At 56.3% G+C, this 17,618-nt stretch overlaps 1 protein-coding gene across 2 annotated transcripts in view; it reads left to right on the top strand.

The window, feature by feature from the left end:
- The window catches only part of LOC119106916 (protein couch potato), a 43,238-nt gene extending 25,773 nt beyond the window's left edge, over positions 1 to 17,465 (top strand). The window contains exons 2-8 of one of the 2 annotated variants that reach the window (XM_037230266.1): positions 1,454 to 1,531; positions 2,846 to 2,962; positions 4,548 to 4,689; positions 9,523 to 9,653; positions 12,962 to 13,131; positions 13,464 to 13,642; positions 14,375 to 17,465. In XM_037230266.1, the coding sequence (XP_037086161.1) occupies positions 1,454 to 1,531; positions 2,846 to 2,962; positions 4,548 to 4,689; positions 9,523 to 9,653; positions 12,962 to 13,131; positions 13,464 to 13,642; positions 14,375 to 14,388 (831 nt within the window). In that variant the 3' untranslated portion in view covers positions 14,389 to 17,465. The remainder of the gene's footprint in view (positions 1 to 1,453; positions 1,532 to 2,845; positions 2,963 to 4,547; positions 4,690 to 9,522; positions 9,654 to 12,961; positions 13,132 to 13,463; positions 13,643 to 14,374) is intronic. The other variant, XM_037230267.1, reaches the window with a different exon arrangement.
- The last annotated feature ends 153 nt before the right edge of the window (positions 17,466 to 17,618 follow it).

Genomic DNA, 17,618 nt, shown 5'->3' with positions numbered 1-17,618 from the left:
CGTAGAGGAGCATGTTTACTAGATGAAACACATTGTGTTATCTATAGTGGTCTTTTCCACTTAAAAGTATACCAATAATCATAAGCGAGCGTATTTCATCATATCTGATGCTTTCTTCATTGTCTTCAAGCGCGGAGCATTCCCCAAGTGTCAGCAAGAGTCCGTTGTGACTGGAGCCGGCGTCGCGGTGTCAGCTGTCGTTGGGCCCGACATCACCAGTTCAGCTGATATTGGACCAGCGAGAGGCCCTTCGAGGCTAATGGGGAACATTCCAATAGTTCCAAGCGTAGTGCTGTCGCACTAGCCGTTTTCTGTGTGGTTTTCTGTGTGCGGTGTCCCACTTTCCAGGCGCGCGATTTTCGTCTCACTGAGTGCTGGTCAGGCCTCGGCTTGATTTGCAGTGCTAAACCCACATCCTCCCGGAAATTATGCAACATAGTTATAAACCGTGTTGGATATTTCCATAATGACTTTCAGTTATTGCTCCATATCGAACTTAAGCCTCCTTGTGACCTCCTAAGATTAAGCCTCATATCAGCACAGTAACTCACGTCGAGTAACATAACGCTGCTGCAGCATCCAGAGTCTACGAGTCCAGAGCCCGGAGGCTCCAGAGTCCTGTCAGAGTCCGCCAGGTCTATGATCCAGGTCGAGATTCGACGGGATCTAGTCTGTTAGTCTGTAGCCAGTTGGCATTTTTCACAGCTTATCGATGAAACGTGTTGTCAGTGAGGTGAGCGACCCCCAAGCGCAGAGTTTCAAGTGAGGTGCGGACGTGGGAGTATGCTTTTTGTGGGCTGCGTCGACTTCAGCGCCGTTCTCAACACCACTTACGCATGTGACTACAGCTCTGGATGACGTAGAACAGATACGCAGCACCAAGATGTCTAGCGTCCGAGCATTCTCCACAAATCAGCGTCTGTTCGCCGACGCTCTCGTTGAACGTCAAGATTTTAGAGCAGCTGCTGCTCCGTCACTATTCGCACTGGCACGATATGGTGCCCGAATGCTGATCTTGGACATCGGGAATAGGTACTGCGATACCGAATGCCACCATCGTCGAAACAGGATTCGGCTTGGGAATAATCCAAGTTATCGGTGATATGCTGTTGTCGCGATCACGCATACCCTTGAGCTGCGGTTACGCACAAAGCCAATTTGAAAGGCGTTTATGTAATTGTTTTTGGAGTAATGGCGTTCAGTGCCAGTTTACTTGACTGTTCTTGACTTGACTGGCGACAGTTTTTGACTTGTTCTTGACGACAGGACTTGACTCTTGTCAAGTTTACTTGACTTGAGATAGACGTCATTCTGGGGTAATTAGCAAGTGCTTCCTTACTGTGCCATATCAGCCCTCCTACATCAACACCTCCTATTGTCCTGGTTCACCCTATTCGCCGAGTAGTCGCACCCGTTTGCACAGACGCTGGCTGACCTAGAACCCTGTCTCCAGGTGCGCACGCTGTTCGTGTCTGGCCTGCCGATGGATGCCAAGCCTCGAGAGCTTTACCTGCTGTTCCGGGAGTACGAGGTAAGGTCGAACTGACTCAGTCTCCCCGCGCTTACTGTGGGTTTGCACCTGCTGTTCCGGGAGTACGAGGTAAGGTCGGACTGACCCAGAGTCCCACCCCCCCCCGCTTACTGTGGGTTTGCACCTGCTGTTCCGGGAGTACGAGGTAAGGTCGGACTGACCCAGAGTCCCACCCCCCCCCCCGCTTACTGTGGGTTTGCACCTGCTGTTCCGAGAGTACGAGGTAAGGTCGGACTGACCCAGAGTCTCCCCCCCCCCCGCTTACTGCGGGTTTGCACCTGCTGTTCCGAGAGTACGAGGTAAGGTCAGACTGACTCAGAGTCTCCCCCCCCCCCGCTTACTGCGGGTTTGCACCTGCTGTTCCGAGAGTACGAGGTAAGGTCAGACTGACTCAGAGTCTCCCCCCCCCCCCCCCGCTTGCTGTGGGTTTGCACCTGCTGTTCCGGGAGTACGAAGCAAGGTCGGACTGACTCAGAGTCTCCCCCCCCCCGCTTACTGCGGGTTTGCACCTGCTGTTCCGGGAGTACGAGGTAAGGTCAGACTGACTCAGAGTCTCCCCCCCCCCCGCTTACTGCGGGTTTGCACCTGCTGTTCCGGGAGTACGAAGCAAGGTCGGACTGACTCAGAGTCTCCCCCCCTCGCTTACTGCGGGTTTGCACCTGCTGTTCCGGGAGTACGAGGTAAGGTCAGACTGTCTTAGAGTCTCCCCCCCCCCCGCTTACTGCGGGTTTGCACCTGCTGTTCCGGGAGTACGAGGTAAGGTCAGACTGACTTAGAGTCTCCCCCCCCCGCTTACTGCGGGTTTGCACCTGCTGTTCCGGGAGTACGAAGCAAGGTCGGACTGACTCAGAGTCTCCCTGCGCTTACCGTGGGCTTGCACCGTGTGGACACCGTGGGTTTTCCTAGAATGATGTGCCTCTATTGTGTCCGAATGCCCGGTATCCAAGCAGACACTGCGCGCTCCGCGTTACATAATGTACCTGTTGATGGCACTTTTTGCTCAGGATAGGAGCGTGAGTCAGCGGAAGCCTTCGTTGCCTTGACGCCGGCATGTTGCAATGCGCCGGAATATTGAAGTGTGAGGGTGGCATGTCAATTGGCTGTTGGCTGGTAAGACCCAGCACTGTTGTTCGCTCACCATGCAAGCCGTAGCTCCAAACTTAGACTCACATTTCCGCAAGAAGGCCTGTGTGATGACCATGCTTGAATGCACTACATTCACAAATATTGTGTCGGGCTGTAATTTCAGGGTCATGAGGGCATGAGTGTGCTAGCTGTAATTCTAACACTCACTGTCGTGGTCTACTGCTGCAGGGGTATGAGGGCTCGCTGCTGAAAATCACCAGCAAGAACGGGAAGACGTCATCACCGGTGGGGTTCGTCACTTTTAACACACGCAACGAGGCAGAAGCAGCCAAAAACCGAGCTCAGGTGAGCAGGGGACGTGCTCCCGAGCAACGGTGGACTCGACAGAGTAATCTGTCGGGTCCGACGCTGCGAGAGGAACTCTTAATCACAAACAGACACCAGGAACTCTGCAATCACACCAGATTTGTAAATGACTGGAAGCTTGAAGCGCATCCTGTTCCAATTACAAATACAAATAGTGTATTCATCGTTCATTCGGCAAGTGACGTATAAAGTGCACTATTTTCATTACCTTGCACCGCCAACTGCTGATGAGGTGCGCCTCAAGACCGTCTTGCTTTGTGGTAGGTTCCGCTGGTCCGCATACATTGCGCACCCTGCGTAAAAACTGACTTTGGGTTCATCGCAGGTCAGGTCAAAATTATGTCACGAATCAATGGAAGTGAGCGACATTCCTTTTCTGTTGTCGTCCTTGTTCATGCGCCCTTGAGCTTTGCGACTGAGCTAGAGGCCACGCGGAAGGATAGAACTGCGACGCTGGCCAGAAAGGAATCACAACTCAACTAAATGGAACAGCCACTCGGGATCCGCTCAGAAAAGAGGCCCGCGGCGAAGAGCCTGGCTTCGAAATGCGGTTCTGACCACGCAGCCTGCCAGGTCATACATGGCGCGCAGCTGCGGCGGCGGCACGCGTCGTGCACAGACACAGCGACACCCCAACTGCAACAGCGCATACATGCTCACGGGACGTTGGAGGTGAATCTTTTCAAAGGAGTGATCCTCTTCGTCGACACGATATGTATTCAGCTCTGATAATCCTTTATCTTAGTTCTGCTTTTGTCTTTTCTTATTCGTGGCAATATGTACTTCAGGCGTATGAAGGTCGGTATCGTTTACTTTAGATGTGAGACGTCAGACGATCTTGTCAGGGATGGTCCGCCTTCACAGTTCCACGGATCTTTCCACGCTCACCGGAGGCGGGGCCGGCTGTCTCTCACCGACTCACCTTTCACCGTGTGTGCAGTGTGACCAGCCTGCGACCCTCACGGATATCTCAGGCGTAGGAGCCGACCCTCACGGATAGCTCAGGCGTAGGAGCCGACCCTCATTGATAGCTCAGGTGTAGAAGCCGACCCTCACGGATAGCTCAGGCGTAGGAGCCGACCCTCACGGACAGCTCAGGCGTAGGAGCCGATCCTCACGGATAGATCAGGTGTAGGAGCCGACCCCCATGGATAGCTCAGGCGTAGGAGCCGGCCCTCACGGATAGCTCAGGCGTAGGAGCCGACGTTCACGGATAGCTCAGGCGTGGGAGCCGAACCTCACGGATAGCTCAGGCGTGGGAGCCACCACCGCCGATGCACGCTGCTGATCAATCCGGCCCTATATGCCCGCTGAGTGGAGCGGTAACTTGTCCATCGCCAAGCCTCTGTTCGACCAAGTGCACTCTGTAGTCAGCCTTCAGCAGCCTGTTAGAATACCGAGATTAATGTGGACCGTACCGCGGCGGGGTGGCCGCCGTGAGCGTCCGCCGCCAACGGGCCGCAGTTGTGTTAGTAGCCGCTGCGGCCGACAGGCGGCGCGCTCAGGTCCGACCCGGCCCGGTCCACGAGCCCCGGGTCACGGTGGACCGTTCTGTGTCCGACAGGGGGCACGCTTCGACCCCGATCTGCCCCAGACCATTCGTCTGGAGTTTGCCAAGAGCAACACCAAAGTTAGCAAGCCCAAGCAGCAGGTGTCGACCGTGGCTCCCCACCCTGCACTGATGCACCCAGCCTTCTCTCACGGACGTAAGTAAGCCTCTCACCGAGCTCACCGTCCCCTCTCACCAAGCACTGTCGGCGGCACTGATGAGGCGGAGCGTGTGGAGCCGCCGCCGGCCCTGCGCTGCGCAGCCTGCGGTGGGTCTAGCGTCCGCGGCCGCTCCTGGCCACCAGAAGCTCCAGAGGCCACCAGAGGCCTGCGGTGGGTCTAGCGTCCGCGGCCGCTCCTGGCCACCAGAAGCTCCAGAGGCCACCAGAGGCCTGCGGTGGGTCCAGCGTCCGCGGCCGCCCCTGGCCACCAGAAGCTCCAGAGGCCACCAGAGGCTCGCCGGACTAACACGGCCGACGTCGATGTTCTGTTCGTTGATGAAGCAAGGCCTGCCCAGACGTGTGGTGCATGTGCTCTCACTGCGCCCACTGCAATCGTCTCTCGTCCAGTCTATCTTTTATGATTTTGTCCAGCTTTCATCCCATATTTTCATTCAGCTTTCATTTAATCTTTATGTGCCTTTTGCGCATGTCATCCGTGCTCTCACCGTCGTGATGTTTTGTATGCTCGTGTTTTTTTGGTAAATATGCGTTCCATGTCCAGTCTTGTGTCTTGTGACCTGTCTTGTGTTTGCATGCGCGGTGATGTACACAATCCAATTGTTGTTTGTTGTTGTTATGTTAAGCTGTACGTTTTGTTAAGTGAATAACCGTCATCGTTTGCTTCCAGCATACTTAAGTATTAACAGCCTCAAACGTCAAGAAATTATGTAACTCAGATACAGGCGTCCGGAAGTACGTTAATTTTTTGGATGGGGGGGGACTGTGGGGCGTAAAGCCACGTTTTCACCGTTAAGGCCTCAACTCATTTTCATCCTTAATACCCACCTGCCTTAGAGATTGGGCATAACCGGAGACGCTCTCCGTGTGGCTTGCTGCTCCTGCCAGCTCTCCAGTTCTGCTCACCGCTATGCACTTTTGACTACTGCCGTCATTTGCTATGTCATCCATGGTTCGTTGGTCTAAATGATGGTCCATACTAGCCTCATACCATCATATCAAGCATATGGGCGCTTTGACGTCAATGAAAAATGTTATATACAGGCATCTCCTGCTAAAATAAGTCTGTGAAATCTTTTGATGATAGGGGTATGGTAAGTCATTTCTTGTGGTTATAGATAGTAAATAATAGCAAGGATGTAAAGTATCAGGTGCAATAAAATGTGTGGATTATATATTATATAATATATATATCTATATATATATATATATATAGTATATATTATATATATATATATATATATATGTATATTAGATGTCTATACGTATATACAATCTAATATACATATATATATATATACATATATGTATATTAGATGTCTATACGTATATACAATCTAATATACATATATATATATATATATATATGTATATTAGATGTCTATACGTATATACAATCTAATATACATATATATATATATACATATATTAGATGGCTGTACATGTATATACAATCTTAAGCACGTCATTGATGCGTCGAGTGATGCGAACGTGACGCACGGGAAATATAATAAACTCAAGTTAGTGGCAGTCGAGAGATGGCGCAGTTGACCTTTTCCGAAGGGGGCGTAAGAGATCAAACAGTCTCTCTAAGAGATCAAACAGCACACAGCGAGACGCTGCGTGCACGCCTCGCATTAGTCGCACCAACTCCACAAAATCGCCCACCAAAAGCCGTCTAATGCGGTGCCACGGGCGGCAAATCGTGCATCACCTCATCGGGGGACGGATCGGCCGCTGACAAAACCACCGGCGCTCAGCCGCATCAGCTCAAAGGTGATCATTCAGGGAATGACGCTACACCACTAGCGGCACCGAGCTAAGACCCAGCGAGACCCACAACCCACCCCATCGGCTCGTCTGGCTCTGTCAACATGAAGCGATGCGCCAAAGGCGAGTGGAGCCAGTCTACGACAGTATCTCAAAAATAGCCGTTATCGGCCACGAATCACTGCTTAATAAGGTGTAAAATACTGAATTTAATGAGCTTTGCCACGTACCCGGTTTCTTTTCGGTATGGCTACCTGTTTCTAGATGCACCCGTAGTATTATGTCAGTTCCATTTGTTTGTGAGCAGTGCCTACCTTTCATTGCAATGCACAACCCTGTGGTGATCAGCGAGTCGCCTGACGCAAGCCTGGTGCACTGGTCGGCTATATCCTCAGTAAGGATGCCGATCATGTGCCTGTCCGGTGGACGCACGGACACATCCGTGATGTAGGAACCAGACATATCCCCAGTGGGAGGGCCCCAATGAATAGGCGGAGCATAGCCATGGAAGAGACCGGAAATACACCTGAAAAAGGTCAGACAAATCCTTAGGAGGTCGGACCGCCGGGTCGGACAACTCCGGCATAGGCCGGACTAACCCCGGCAGAGACTGGACATAGCCGCGGCAGAGGCTGGACGTAACCCCGGCAGAGGCTGGACATAGCCCCGGCAGAGACTGGACATAGCCGCGGCAGGGGCTGGACATAGCCGCGGCAGAGACTGGACATAGCCGCGGCAGAGACTGGACATAGCCGCGGCAGAGGCATGGTCCGCCATCGAGCGGTGGCCGGCAGTCGATCGATACCGTCCTCGAGCCCTTTATGAATGCCGATGTGAGATCACGTGCCTACCGGCCATCGTAAAGTGCCGCGCCGACGGAAACTCATCAGCATTGGCCGACCAATTGGCCGGCCGGCCAGTTGTCAAACTCGGCCGGCGCCCGCGCTGCCGGGAATTTCACCGTCCGCACTCTGCCATTAGCCGCGGAACGCGCCGAGCCGCCGTCCGGCAGCCGCCGTGCGCGTGAGCGATCGCGGACGACTACAGCGGCGGCGCTGGGCTGACGCTGGACCGAGCTCTGATGCAGGCACAGCTGACTGCCATGCGACGGGTGGTGGATAGGCTTTCAGTCCTTTCACAGCCATTTCTAACGATAACCACCCTTCAGTGGCGTGGTGAGACAAGACGACGTTTGTTCAGTCAGGTGGTAAAAGCGAACTTACAGCCGCATGGAATCAGGTTGGTGTACTGCGTGGCTGGTGGCAGTTATTTAAAACAGTTGAGTGACGGCAATTGCTGACAACAAACAGTTAACTAACGTCGGACGAACGGCCAGGTAACGGCGGACAAATGGCGGGCTTGTAAAAGACGGGCGGCGGGCCGAGTGGACATACAGTGAACCGCCCGTGGACACACAGTGGACTGACGGTGGACAAGCAATGGCCCGCCAATGGACAGGCAACGGACTGACGGTGGACAAGCCATGGCCCGCCAGTGAATACGCAGTGGATTGACGGTAAACACACAGTGTCCTGAGGATGGACAGACTGCGCGCTTGCGATGGCCGCTGCCGTCGCCGCCGCCACGCCGCTGCTCGGTCCATCATGGCCGTCGGTTCCGTATCGACGTCCGTCCCAGCTTCGTGAATCATGGAGCGCCGGCAACGGCCGTCCGCACCGTCCGAACTAAGCACGCTCAATAATTCAGCGCGGCCCGGTCGATGATCGCACGGCGCTTGTATGTAGCCGGTGATGAATTGCACGAAATTGTCGAGCGGGCCGGGCCCGGCGGCCGTGGCGAGCTCGCCCCTGTCGCCACGCTGCCGTCGCGCCCCGGCCGGTGCACTGGCGTTCGAGTGCGAGCTGTCCTCATGGTGGCCTGGGTAGAGACTTCTTCTGCCATGTGATTAAAGAGCGGATAGCGTTGGGGGCGGGTACCCGATGCCCCCCCCCCCCCGAGCGTTAGCTTCAGCTTGTGGCGCCGACGTCAGTGGGTCGTCGGCGCCGACGTCGGTTTCTGGCGCAGACGTCAGTGGATCGTCGGCGCCAACGTCAGTTTTTGGCGCTGACGTCAGTGGATCGTCGGTGCCGACGTCAGTGGGTCGTCGGCGCCGACGTCAGTTTCTGGCGCAGACGTCAGTGGGTCGTCGGTGCCGACGTCAGTGGGTCGTCGGCGCCGGCGTCAGCTTCTGGCGTTGACGTCATTGGGTCGCTGGACTTCTGGGAAGCAATGACGACGGCGCCGCGTGATAGCGTCCCATCAGCAAAGCACTGCCTTTGGGTGCTTTATTGCCGTCAGACCCAAGTGTGCACTGGGCCGCGAACGTTTTGGGTTCCTCGGAGTAAACTATACTTTGTGGGCTTCACCCGACCTATGACGTCAATTCGATCGATTATGGGTCACGTGCCGTTCATAGTTTACTGTATGGTCTACGGTGTAATCTGGAGATCCCAGTGTCTTAGCCGCTTTGAAAAGTAGCGTGCGCTTCCGAATGCAGACTACGGCGCATTCCGACACACCAGCTACAGGACCAAGGTTGTCGGGCCCTGGCAGTTTTGATGGTCTGTCACGCTCTAAATCGCCCTCGATGACCAGAATTATTTTATTTAAACCGCAATGTCCGCTAAGCATCGTGAGCTATCAACACATGGTTCGCTATAAAACTGAAATACCTTTCAGCTTCTGAGCATTACCAGGCTGTGCGTTTCTCTATCCCAGTACATGGCGAGGCCGCACAACATTTAGACATGCCATTGTTGTGGTCTTTCCGTTGGCCTCGCGTGACTGTGCTGGTGCGGACGTCTGGCTGTTTGCCGCATATGTCTCTGGCAATGTGGACTTGTCATTGCGCCGTGCGTGGCTGGGGTGCCATGGACGTGTTACTATGCTACGCGTGGCTGTTGTATTGCGGAAGTGTTGCCGTGCCGTGTATGTTTGCGGGGAAGCGGAGCCCTTCCTGCGCCTCACATGGCTGCGGTCTGGCCCAGCTGGGCCGCGGCACGGGGGATGCCGCGTGCGTCACCTCTCGTCCCCTACCGGCAGACGTGGGTAACTTCTACGGACCGGGTGCCGACATGTGGCACCACCATCCGGCGACGGCGCTGGCCTACGGGCCCGACTCGCTGCACCACCCGCACCTGCTGCACCCGGCGCTGCACGCGGCCCAGGTCCCGGTGCGTGGCTATCTGTGACTAGAGAGGCGACTCGTCTCCGGCTCCGGCGCCTGCGCGGCCCATGTTAGTCCCGCGGAGCGCCGCGATGGCGAACCAGCCGCCCGCTGCGGCCGCCGCCGCACCCAGCTGCACCGACTGCCGCTGCCGCGCGCTCACCGACTCACCGGCTCACCGCCGCGGAGAGCGGCACGCGCACCGCTAACTCACCGGCCTGCGGCGGGTCAGGTCACCTCTGACCAACAGACCTGCGGTAGATCCATTCGTCACAAAGTCACTGATCTGCGGTAGGCTAGCTTGCTTCCAACTCACTAACTCACGGCAGACTAACGCATCGTTAACTCGCCGGCCCACGGTGGGTTAACGAGTCACCAATCACCGCTTACTCACCCACCTATGGTAGAGAACTGCCACTACTGACACCGCAGCCCGCATCTGCGCATCTTGTTCCACCTCAGCTTTGCAGTCAATGCCTGGTCGTGCTTCCACTGAAACTCTGAAAGAAAGCCCGGCTGGCGGGCACATCCGCACCTGCAGCTCTGGAGAAGGCCACATTTTTTATCGATGCTCTATGATTTGAGATCATGTTGTTGGATACTTAACATTTCCTCGAAAGATTACAAAGCAAAACGTTCTTAGGCATGTTAGAATGTTTCGACTGCCTGGGCAGCAATACTTAGGAAACATATGTGTTCAACACAGCGTTTTTTAACTTTGCACTTTGTTCTGTTAAGTTAGACTGGTGGTTTGCAATAAGAACCATTGCACTGACGAAAATTAGCAAACGTGCCATGGATTAAAAACGATTTGGAACATTTCTCAAAGGCAAGCGAATGGTGCGGCGTTCCAGCTGCAAATTAAGAGCCTGTGCTTCGATCCAGTACAGTCCGCAACGCATGGTACTTCATTTCGTATTGCGGTTCCCCGCGGACACACTCCTCCCGCTCCCCTGCCAACATGGGGACGGGTCACGCTGCCGGCTCGACCGTGACGTCATCACCGAACGGGCCGACCGGTGGGGGAGTGGGGCGAGGCGCACGCTCACACACGCACACGAGCGCACCCTCACAATACACCGCTGGTGGCCATACTTGAACGCACGCCTGTAACGCGCCTTCGTCACTTGACGCTCGCGGGGCTCGAATGGCCAGGACAGCAAACAGTGTGGCAAATGCCAGTCGTGGTAATTCTTTTCTGCGCACAGAAAAGTTTCCGAGAAGCCCGATGGTAACACAAACTTTGAAATTATACCAGCCGTCAACGGCCCCATGATTAGAACTGGAGCTCTGGGTATTGATCGCAGCACTCGTTTCGCGGCAACCCCAGTTGAAGCTGTTTTGACTGCGCGGCGCGCGTGACCACTGTTTGCGGCTGGTATGGTCACGCGGGTCGATGGTGGGCGGCACTGAGCGGCCGGACTGGTGGCCGCACAGGCGCCGAAACGCAGACGCCTCGCGGTCGCCCCGCGCTCACATTCAGCCATTGCACGCGCTTGTCCACGTCTTCGCCCAAGCATTCCCCGTCGACTTCACTGGCAATGCGGAAATGCTGCTTCCTTGAGATGGAAATGCGAGGGGCTTGTGTAGGTTCTGCCTGTTGCTGGACCGCTCAGAGAAGTGTCTTATCGAACTTGTGCGGACGCCACGCGCCCCGCTGGTCGTGAAGCCGCACTCGGCCCTGTCTGCGCCGGCCGAGCGCAACTAACGAGGGTCCAGTCCTGTCCAGTGTCGGGGCGAGGGGTTGAGGGTCCGGTCCTGTCCAGCGTCGGGGCGAGGGGCTGAGGGTCCGGTCCTGTCCAGCGTCGGGGCGAGGGACTGAGGGTCCGGTCCTGTACAGTGTCGGGGCGAGGGGCTGAGGGTCCGGTCCTGTACAGTGTCGGGGCGAGGGGCTGAGGGTCCGGTCCTGTCCAGTGTCGGGGGGAGGGGCTGAGGGTCCGGTCCTGTCCAGTGTCGGGGCGAGGGGCTGAGGGTCCGGTCCTGTCCAGTGTCGGGGCGAGGGGCTGAGGGTCCGGTCCTGTCCAGTGTCTGGACGAGGGGCTGAGGGTCCGGTCCTATCCCGTGTCGGGGCGAGGAGCTGAGGGTCCGGTCCTGTCCAGTGTCTGGACGAGGAGCTCCACTCGGCCGGCCACTGGCCCGACCAGCCGGCCAGCGGCATTCAGCGCATAATGAGCCGCTGATGAAAGCAGCCCTAGCACGCCACTGCGCGGCCATCAGGCCCGGCCGCTCCCCTCATTCGGCAAACGAGCCCAGCCCCGTGGCCGTACAGTGCTCCCCTGGGTCCGGGCTGGGCCTCGGACGCCCAGAGGACCAATGCGCTCGTCCACCGGGCGGCCGCACGTGACGCCACGGACAGGCGCTAGTGTCAACATGGGTTTCCGAAAATACTATGTGGGTCGTGGTGTCACTATGGGTTTCCAAAGATACTATGTGGGTCGTGGTGTCACTACGGGTTTCCAAAGATACTATGTAGGTCGCGGTGTCACTATGGGTTTTCAAAGATGCTACGTGAGTCGTGGTGTCACTATGGGTTTCCAGAGATACTATGTGGGTCGTGATGTCACTATGGGTCTCCAACGAAGTAGGTGGACGGTAGTGTTGCGATGGGCTTCCAGATTAAGTTTCAACCGATTCTTTTTGAACTTTGAGCTCCCCGTTGCGAAGGTTTACTCCGCCAGCAAGAGTGGCCTTTTATTCAATTTTATTCAAGATCGACAGAAGATTACTGGCTATGTGCGAAGCAATTGAAGCGAAGCATGCTTGGCTTATCGCATCATTTATGCGGTACAACTACTAGGCGTTTCTGTACAGAGAGGAATTTGCATACAAATTAACGCTTAAATTAAGTCCGTTTCACAGCAGCAACCACTTCCCGACCAAACTGCAAAAACATATGTGGGTCAACACGAACAGGCCCGCATTTCACAATGCAGTCCGAATGTAGAGGCCGGTATAATCCAAAGAGAAGGAACTTTCTTGGCCCCTGCCCAAGAAACCCGTATGATCCTGTATATCAGTTCGTGCTGCGTTATAAATAGCAACATACGGAGAAACGTGTAGCTGCACGGCTCTTGCCACCGCGGTTGGGCTCACTGTCACGGCGTCCGGCCCCGTAGCCAGTTTGTACTTGCGTCCACAACAGAGTACAGTGCCGTTGTCGCCGGGTCCCCGCCGTCGGCGGTCGCTCGACCGAGCCGCGGCGGTGTGTCCCGCCCTGCGCGCAGCTCTCCGGCCCTGCCCTGCCGCCGCTGGAGCCGACGGCGCCCCGCTGCGGCCGGCCGCGTCTGACGGCGCGCGACGCTGTCTGTCCGGCAGGCCCACCTGCAGCTGTCTAATCTGAACACGGTCGGCACGCTGCCGCTGATGTCTCACGGCGGCCTCGGCTCGCCCACCTCCGTGGCCGGCAACACGCCCTGCTCCACGCTGTTTGTGGCCAACCTTGGTCAGAACGTCACCGAACAGGAGCTGAAGGAGATCTTCGGCAGGTGAGGTGCCCGCCCCGCCTCGCTCCCGCCCAGCCCCAGCCCGCGCGTCTCGGTGTAGGTGGCCTAGATAGATCCTTACCGCGTTGCCATTGCACAGCAGTCGAGGGCCACGGACTAACTAGATGTTCCTTCTGTCACTGTCGCCGTCACCGCCATGTCGGGTCACCGGGCGCGTTGTCGGCCGGGCGTGGCGGACGCGTGCTGACGACTTCACACGGTAGCATCACAACACCTCTGTCGGCCGAGCATGAAGTACTAACTGGCGCTGGTTTCACCAGGTGGCTGTCACCGCGCACCCGTCTAACGCACCCGTCTTCTCTCCCGCCTCACAGCCTGCCCGGGTTCACTAGGCTGCGCATGCTCACCAAAGGCGGATCGCCGGTCTCTTTCGTGGAGTATCAGGACACGAATCACGCCGCCGTTGCCATGGCAATGCTCCAGGGGTTCGTTCTCAGTCCGGACCGGGGTGGCATTAGGATTGAGTACGCCAAAACAAAGATGGCCGACAGCGGTAAGCGAGATTCGAGCCGCGCGGGCACGATTCGGACGGCTGGGTCTGTTGAGCGTCGGCTTATGTCGCTTACGCCTTCGTGACGCTGCTTCCGTGACTCAGTCATCAAAGATTGTGCTGCGGCCGTTGCTCGACAAGCTCCGTCTCCGAATCGGTCCCATGCTGCGCCATACCTTGGTGCTTTCGCACCCGCAATTGCTAATGTTTGGTGCAGGATGCACCATCTCCGTTATATGCTTGTGATCGATGCGGCGAGAAATCTAGCAAGGGCGGTTACGAAATGAAAAGTCGACTGTTGGTGTGAGTGTGACCACGCGCATGGTTTAGAATGTTTGTGAACGATACTGACCTTAATGATGCGATGGATCTTACGCTTGCTTCTGCTTCACAACATTCTACGCGTCAGTATAACATCCATCTTGCCACTTTGTGGTTATTGGAATGCCTACCGATATTACTAATGTCATACACAGAGTACTTTCCTTGAAAAGCAAGCTTGACGACGTGTTGTCACGGCTAGCCAGCATGGTTTTGTTTTCCACCAGAAGCGAAGCTTGAGCCGTTGTGCCGCACCGAAAGTCGACTCTCCCTTCACGGCCTCCGGTCCCTCATGCCCTGCACTGCTGCGTCTGCGCTGGTGGGCTCTGTATGCCGTCTGGCAGGTCGCGTGCGACGCCTGTTGCACTCCGGCGTCTCCAGAGCCTTGACATGCACCTCACGCTCTGCCCCCAGGGATCCAAGACTAAGGATGGATAACATAATGTCGCACTGAGCCCGAGCGGCGTGCGACTAGGCGTTGGCCGCGGCGAGCAGAGCAGCGGGGAGCGAGCTGGGGCGCGGCGACCTCGCAAAGCGCCCGCCGGGGCCGACCGGCCGCCCGTCCGTCCCCAGCCCCGTCTTTCACCGGGAGAGGCCGCGGGCCGCCGCCACGGCAGCTGAACCGTCCGCAACAAACCCACACTCATATCAACAGCCTTCAAACAGTGGCGAGGTCCGCCGGCGACAATGGTGGCCCAGACGGCAGTGGCGCAACGCAGCCGCGCCGCTCGATGTATGTGTGGGGGAAATATTTAGCATGTTGTCCCCCATCTTTAGCGTCATTTTCATTGGCCCTGCGTTTCGTGGTCGCCATTGCTCTTTGCCGCGGGAGTTGGCATCTTGCGCGTGCCCCGAACCGGCCGATTCCGTTGACATTCCAGCTGGCGGAGGTGGAGTTGCCAGTCACTCGGTTCACTGCTGAGACGTCGGCTCCGTGACAGTGGCGCAGCCGGACGGTGAAGAATGCAACCTGTGAATCTCCGAATAATCTGTAGGTGTCGCTAGTTCCTCGCTGTACTCTCAGTACGTTTGCTGTTCGGTGTTAGACCCTCGAGCTTGGAGCGTGTCAGACTTGTTGCGCAGTGAATGGGAGGTCGGCTGACTCTCTTCCATAAGCTCAGAAACCCAGGAAGCCTACAAGGGTGAGTTGATGACGTCACGTCGTGAAGAGCCCCGCCTCTGTCCACGCCCGTAAGCAATACGCCCCGGCAATAGCTGTCTTACCTGAGAGGCTATCGGGAAAAGCATTTGTCGACCGCCGCGAGACATCAACTGGGGCTCCACGCGTTAAGGCCTACATGGCCACTCAACAGTGCGGAGTCTGCGCGGAAAGGCTCACACGAATAAGCTCATATTAACGGTCACATGGATAGGTTCACCTGGGAAGGTTCACATTGAAAGGCTCACTCGGGAAGGGTCGCGTGGGGAACGCCGTTGGGGCGGGTGACGCAGGTCGTCCGCGGATCCGCGCCGCCGGGGTCGCCCGTGCTAGCAGAGTTTGCTGTGAGATGCGACCTGCTCGCCTTCTTATTCCGTCCACTTTGTCCGGCTGCAGCTCAAGTCTGCGCCGGTGGCGCCGCGTGGCGGGGCGCGGCGAACCGCTCGGCCGGCCGCGCTGTGATAGCCGCCTGGCGCCGCCCGGCGCCGCGGCCGCCCCAGCACGGTCCGCCCAGCGCACAGCCCATCGACGTCGATTGCCTTACAACTTTATATCATGGTCTGGTCGAGAGCGCCTATGGATGTTGATGTTGTTTGTAATTTGCTAGCTATATCCGATGTAGGCTTTGCTGAGCGCGAGCGACGCGGGGTCGCGGCTGTCGCGAGGCGATGACAACAGGACATATCAGAGGTTTCCATCCATGGGTGAGCACGGACGTGTGCAATGTCATGTCTCCCGCCGCGTTGTCGAATAGCTTCCCCGCGAAATGTGGCTGCTGTCGTAGCCCGGAAGCCACCCCAGAAAAGCGCCGCGGAAACGATGCGCGGTGCGTTGTCATTATATTCCGGAAAAGAGACGCCTGGGGCTAGTTTAAAACGTGTAGCAACGTTGAAAAAGGCCTTTGGACGAGCAAATTGGTGCATATCAGCTATTCTGTCCTGTCACCTTTGACAAACTCGTGTGTAGGCGTATATCGTAGTTAGTGCGTTGAAAGCTATATAAACAGTGGCCAGGTGTAATGTTATGGACGACATTGAGCTATTCAAGACCTCCGTCCCTCTGTGGTGGCTATGTAGTACTGTAATACTGGCGGGTATCGGAATGTTCCTGGCCTTTTTCAACCGCAATCATTTCTTGACATGCGTGGGTGCTGTGTGGCACACGCTGATTCTATGCGATGTCCTTGCCTGTTACGGCAAGGGAGCATTTTCCCCATCTCTGGACGTCCTTAGCTTCGGTGTTTTTTTTTCTGTTTAGTTTCTTAAGACTGCGTCTATGTTTCTTGACTAGCTCGGTCTTCCGCCATCCTCGTAGAGCCAGTATGTCACAGCCAGCACAGAGGGCGCTCCACATTTGAGTGATGGTGTCAGCGCCGTCCGATCGGCGGGCCTTGTACATATGTAGGACATTTAGGGTAATGTAAGGTTTCATTGTTCGGAGCGAGACAATGGCGGTCTCGGAAGCTACGTCCCAAAGAGTTTATGTTAATAGTCATTTGACGTCAGGTTCATAGGCGGCGCCACAGGCAGCCTTGGGCGCATTTAGGTTCACTTGTTGATTACACACTGAAATGACAGCCCTTTAGGCTTTATTCGTATTATTTATTTTCGTAGACAGTGCGGACGATGATATTATAAGTGGTTGCGCTGCGCGGTCAGGCAGTGTCGGCCCGGCATTGGGCGGGTTCTGTCATCACCGGGTGATCCCAGGCGTCCCGTCACAACAGCTGGTTGGCCTGGCTGCTACCTGTCGGCTGAGCTCTACTACCCGAGCAGCCCCTCCCCCGGTCAGATGAGGCGCCCAGCTGCGGTCGGGCCCCAACGGAGCCGCGGGGCGCTCGGGGTCACTGACCTGCACTCGGGCGGACCACGCGAAGTTACCGACGAGTCTCCTGGCCAGGTCGGCGCACCGTGCGGATCAGCAGCCGTGTGCACGGTGTCGACAGAGGCGCTCCGCTCGTGCGGCCGATCGGCGGTACCCCTCTGTCGCGGTCCCTGCGTCCGGGCCCGGGCGCTGGCCCCGGCCACTCGGGTCCCGCCGTCATCAGCACTCGGCGCCGGTGCCCTGTCTGCTGTGTTGTGATCGCGTCAGTGACCGCCGTTCCCCGTCGCACGGCAAGCGAGGCGGCAGCGTCCCTGACGTCAGGGACGCGGCGATCTGTTCATCGTAGGCTCCTTTGTAACAGGCTTCTCCCTACTGTGTCTGTGTTAAATTATTTGACCATGTTCTAGCGCGTTAGCCTAGTCACTGTGAGTCTGCTTGTGTATAGTAGGCTGTTTCTGCTGCTAGTTTTGTCACGGGGTCCAAGACGCGCGAACGACGCCTGAATAAATCGCCAAAAAAACATGTGGGCGTTTGCAATAAACATCGGGGTCTGCAAGATGGGAGGACGAGTCCAGATGGCAATGACCTGGTTCGAGTAGGGTTCTTAGCGTCATCGCAAGTTTCTTATAATATAAATACGTGCTGTATTAACAAAGATAAATATAACCAAAAGAT

The sequence above is a fragment of the Pollicipes pollicipes genome, unplaced genomic scaffold (genome assembly GCF_011947565.3).
Source record: "Pollicipes pollicipes isolate AB1234 unplaced genomic scaffold, Ppol_2.1 Scaffold_6464;HRSCAF=7665_pilon_pilon_pilon, whole genome shotgun sequence".
Classification (NCBI taxonomy): Eukaryota; Metazoa; Arthropoda; class Thecostraca; order Pollicipedomorpha; family Pollicipedidae; genus Pollicipes; species Pollicipes pollicipes.
The sequence above is the reverse complement of the archived record's forward strand: the minus strand, read 5'-3'. Positions and strand labels throughout refer to the sequence as shown.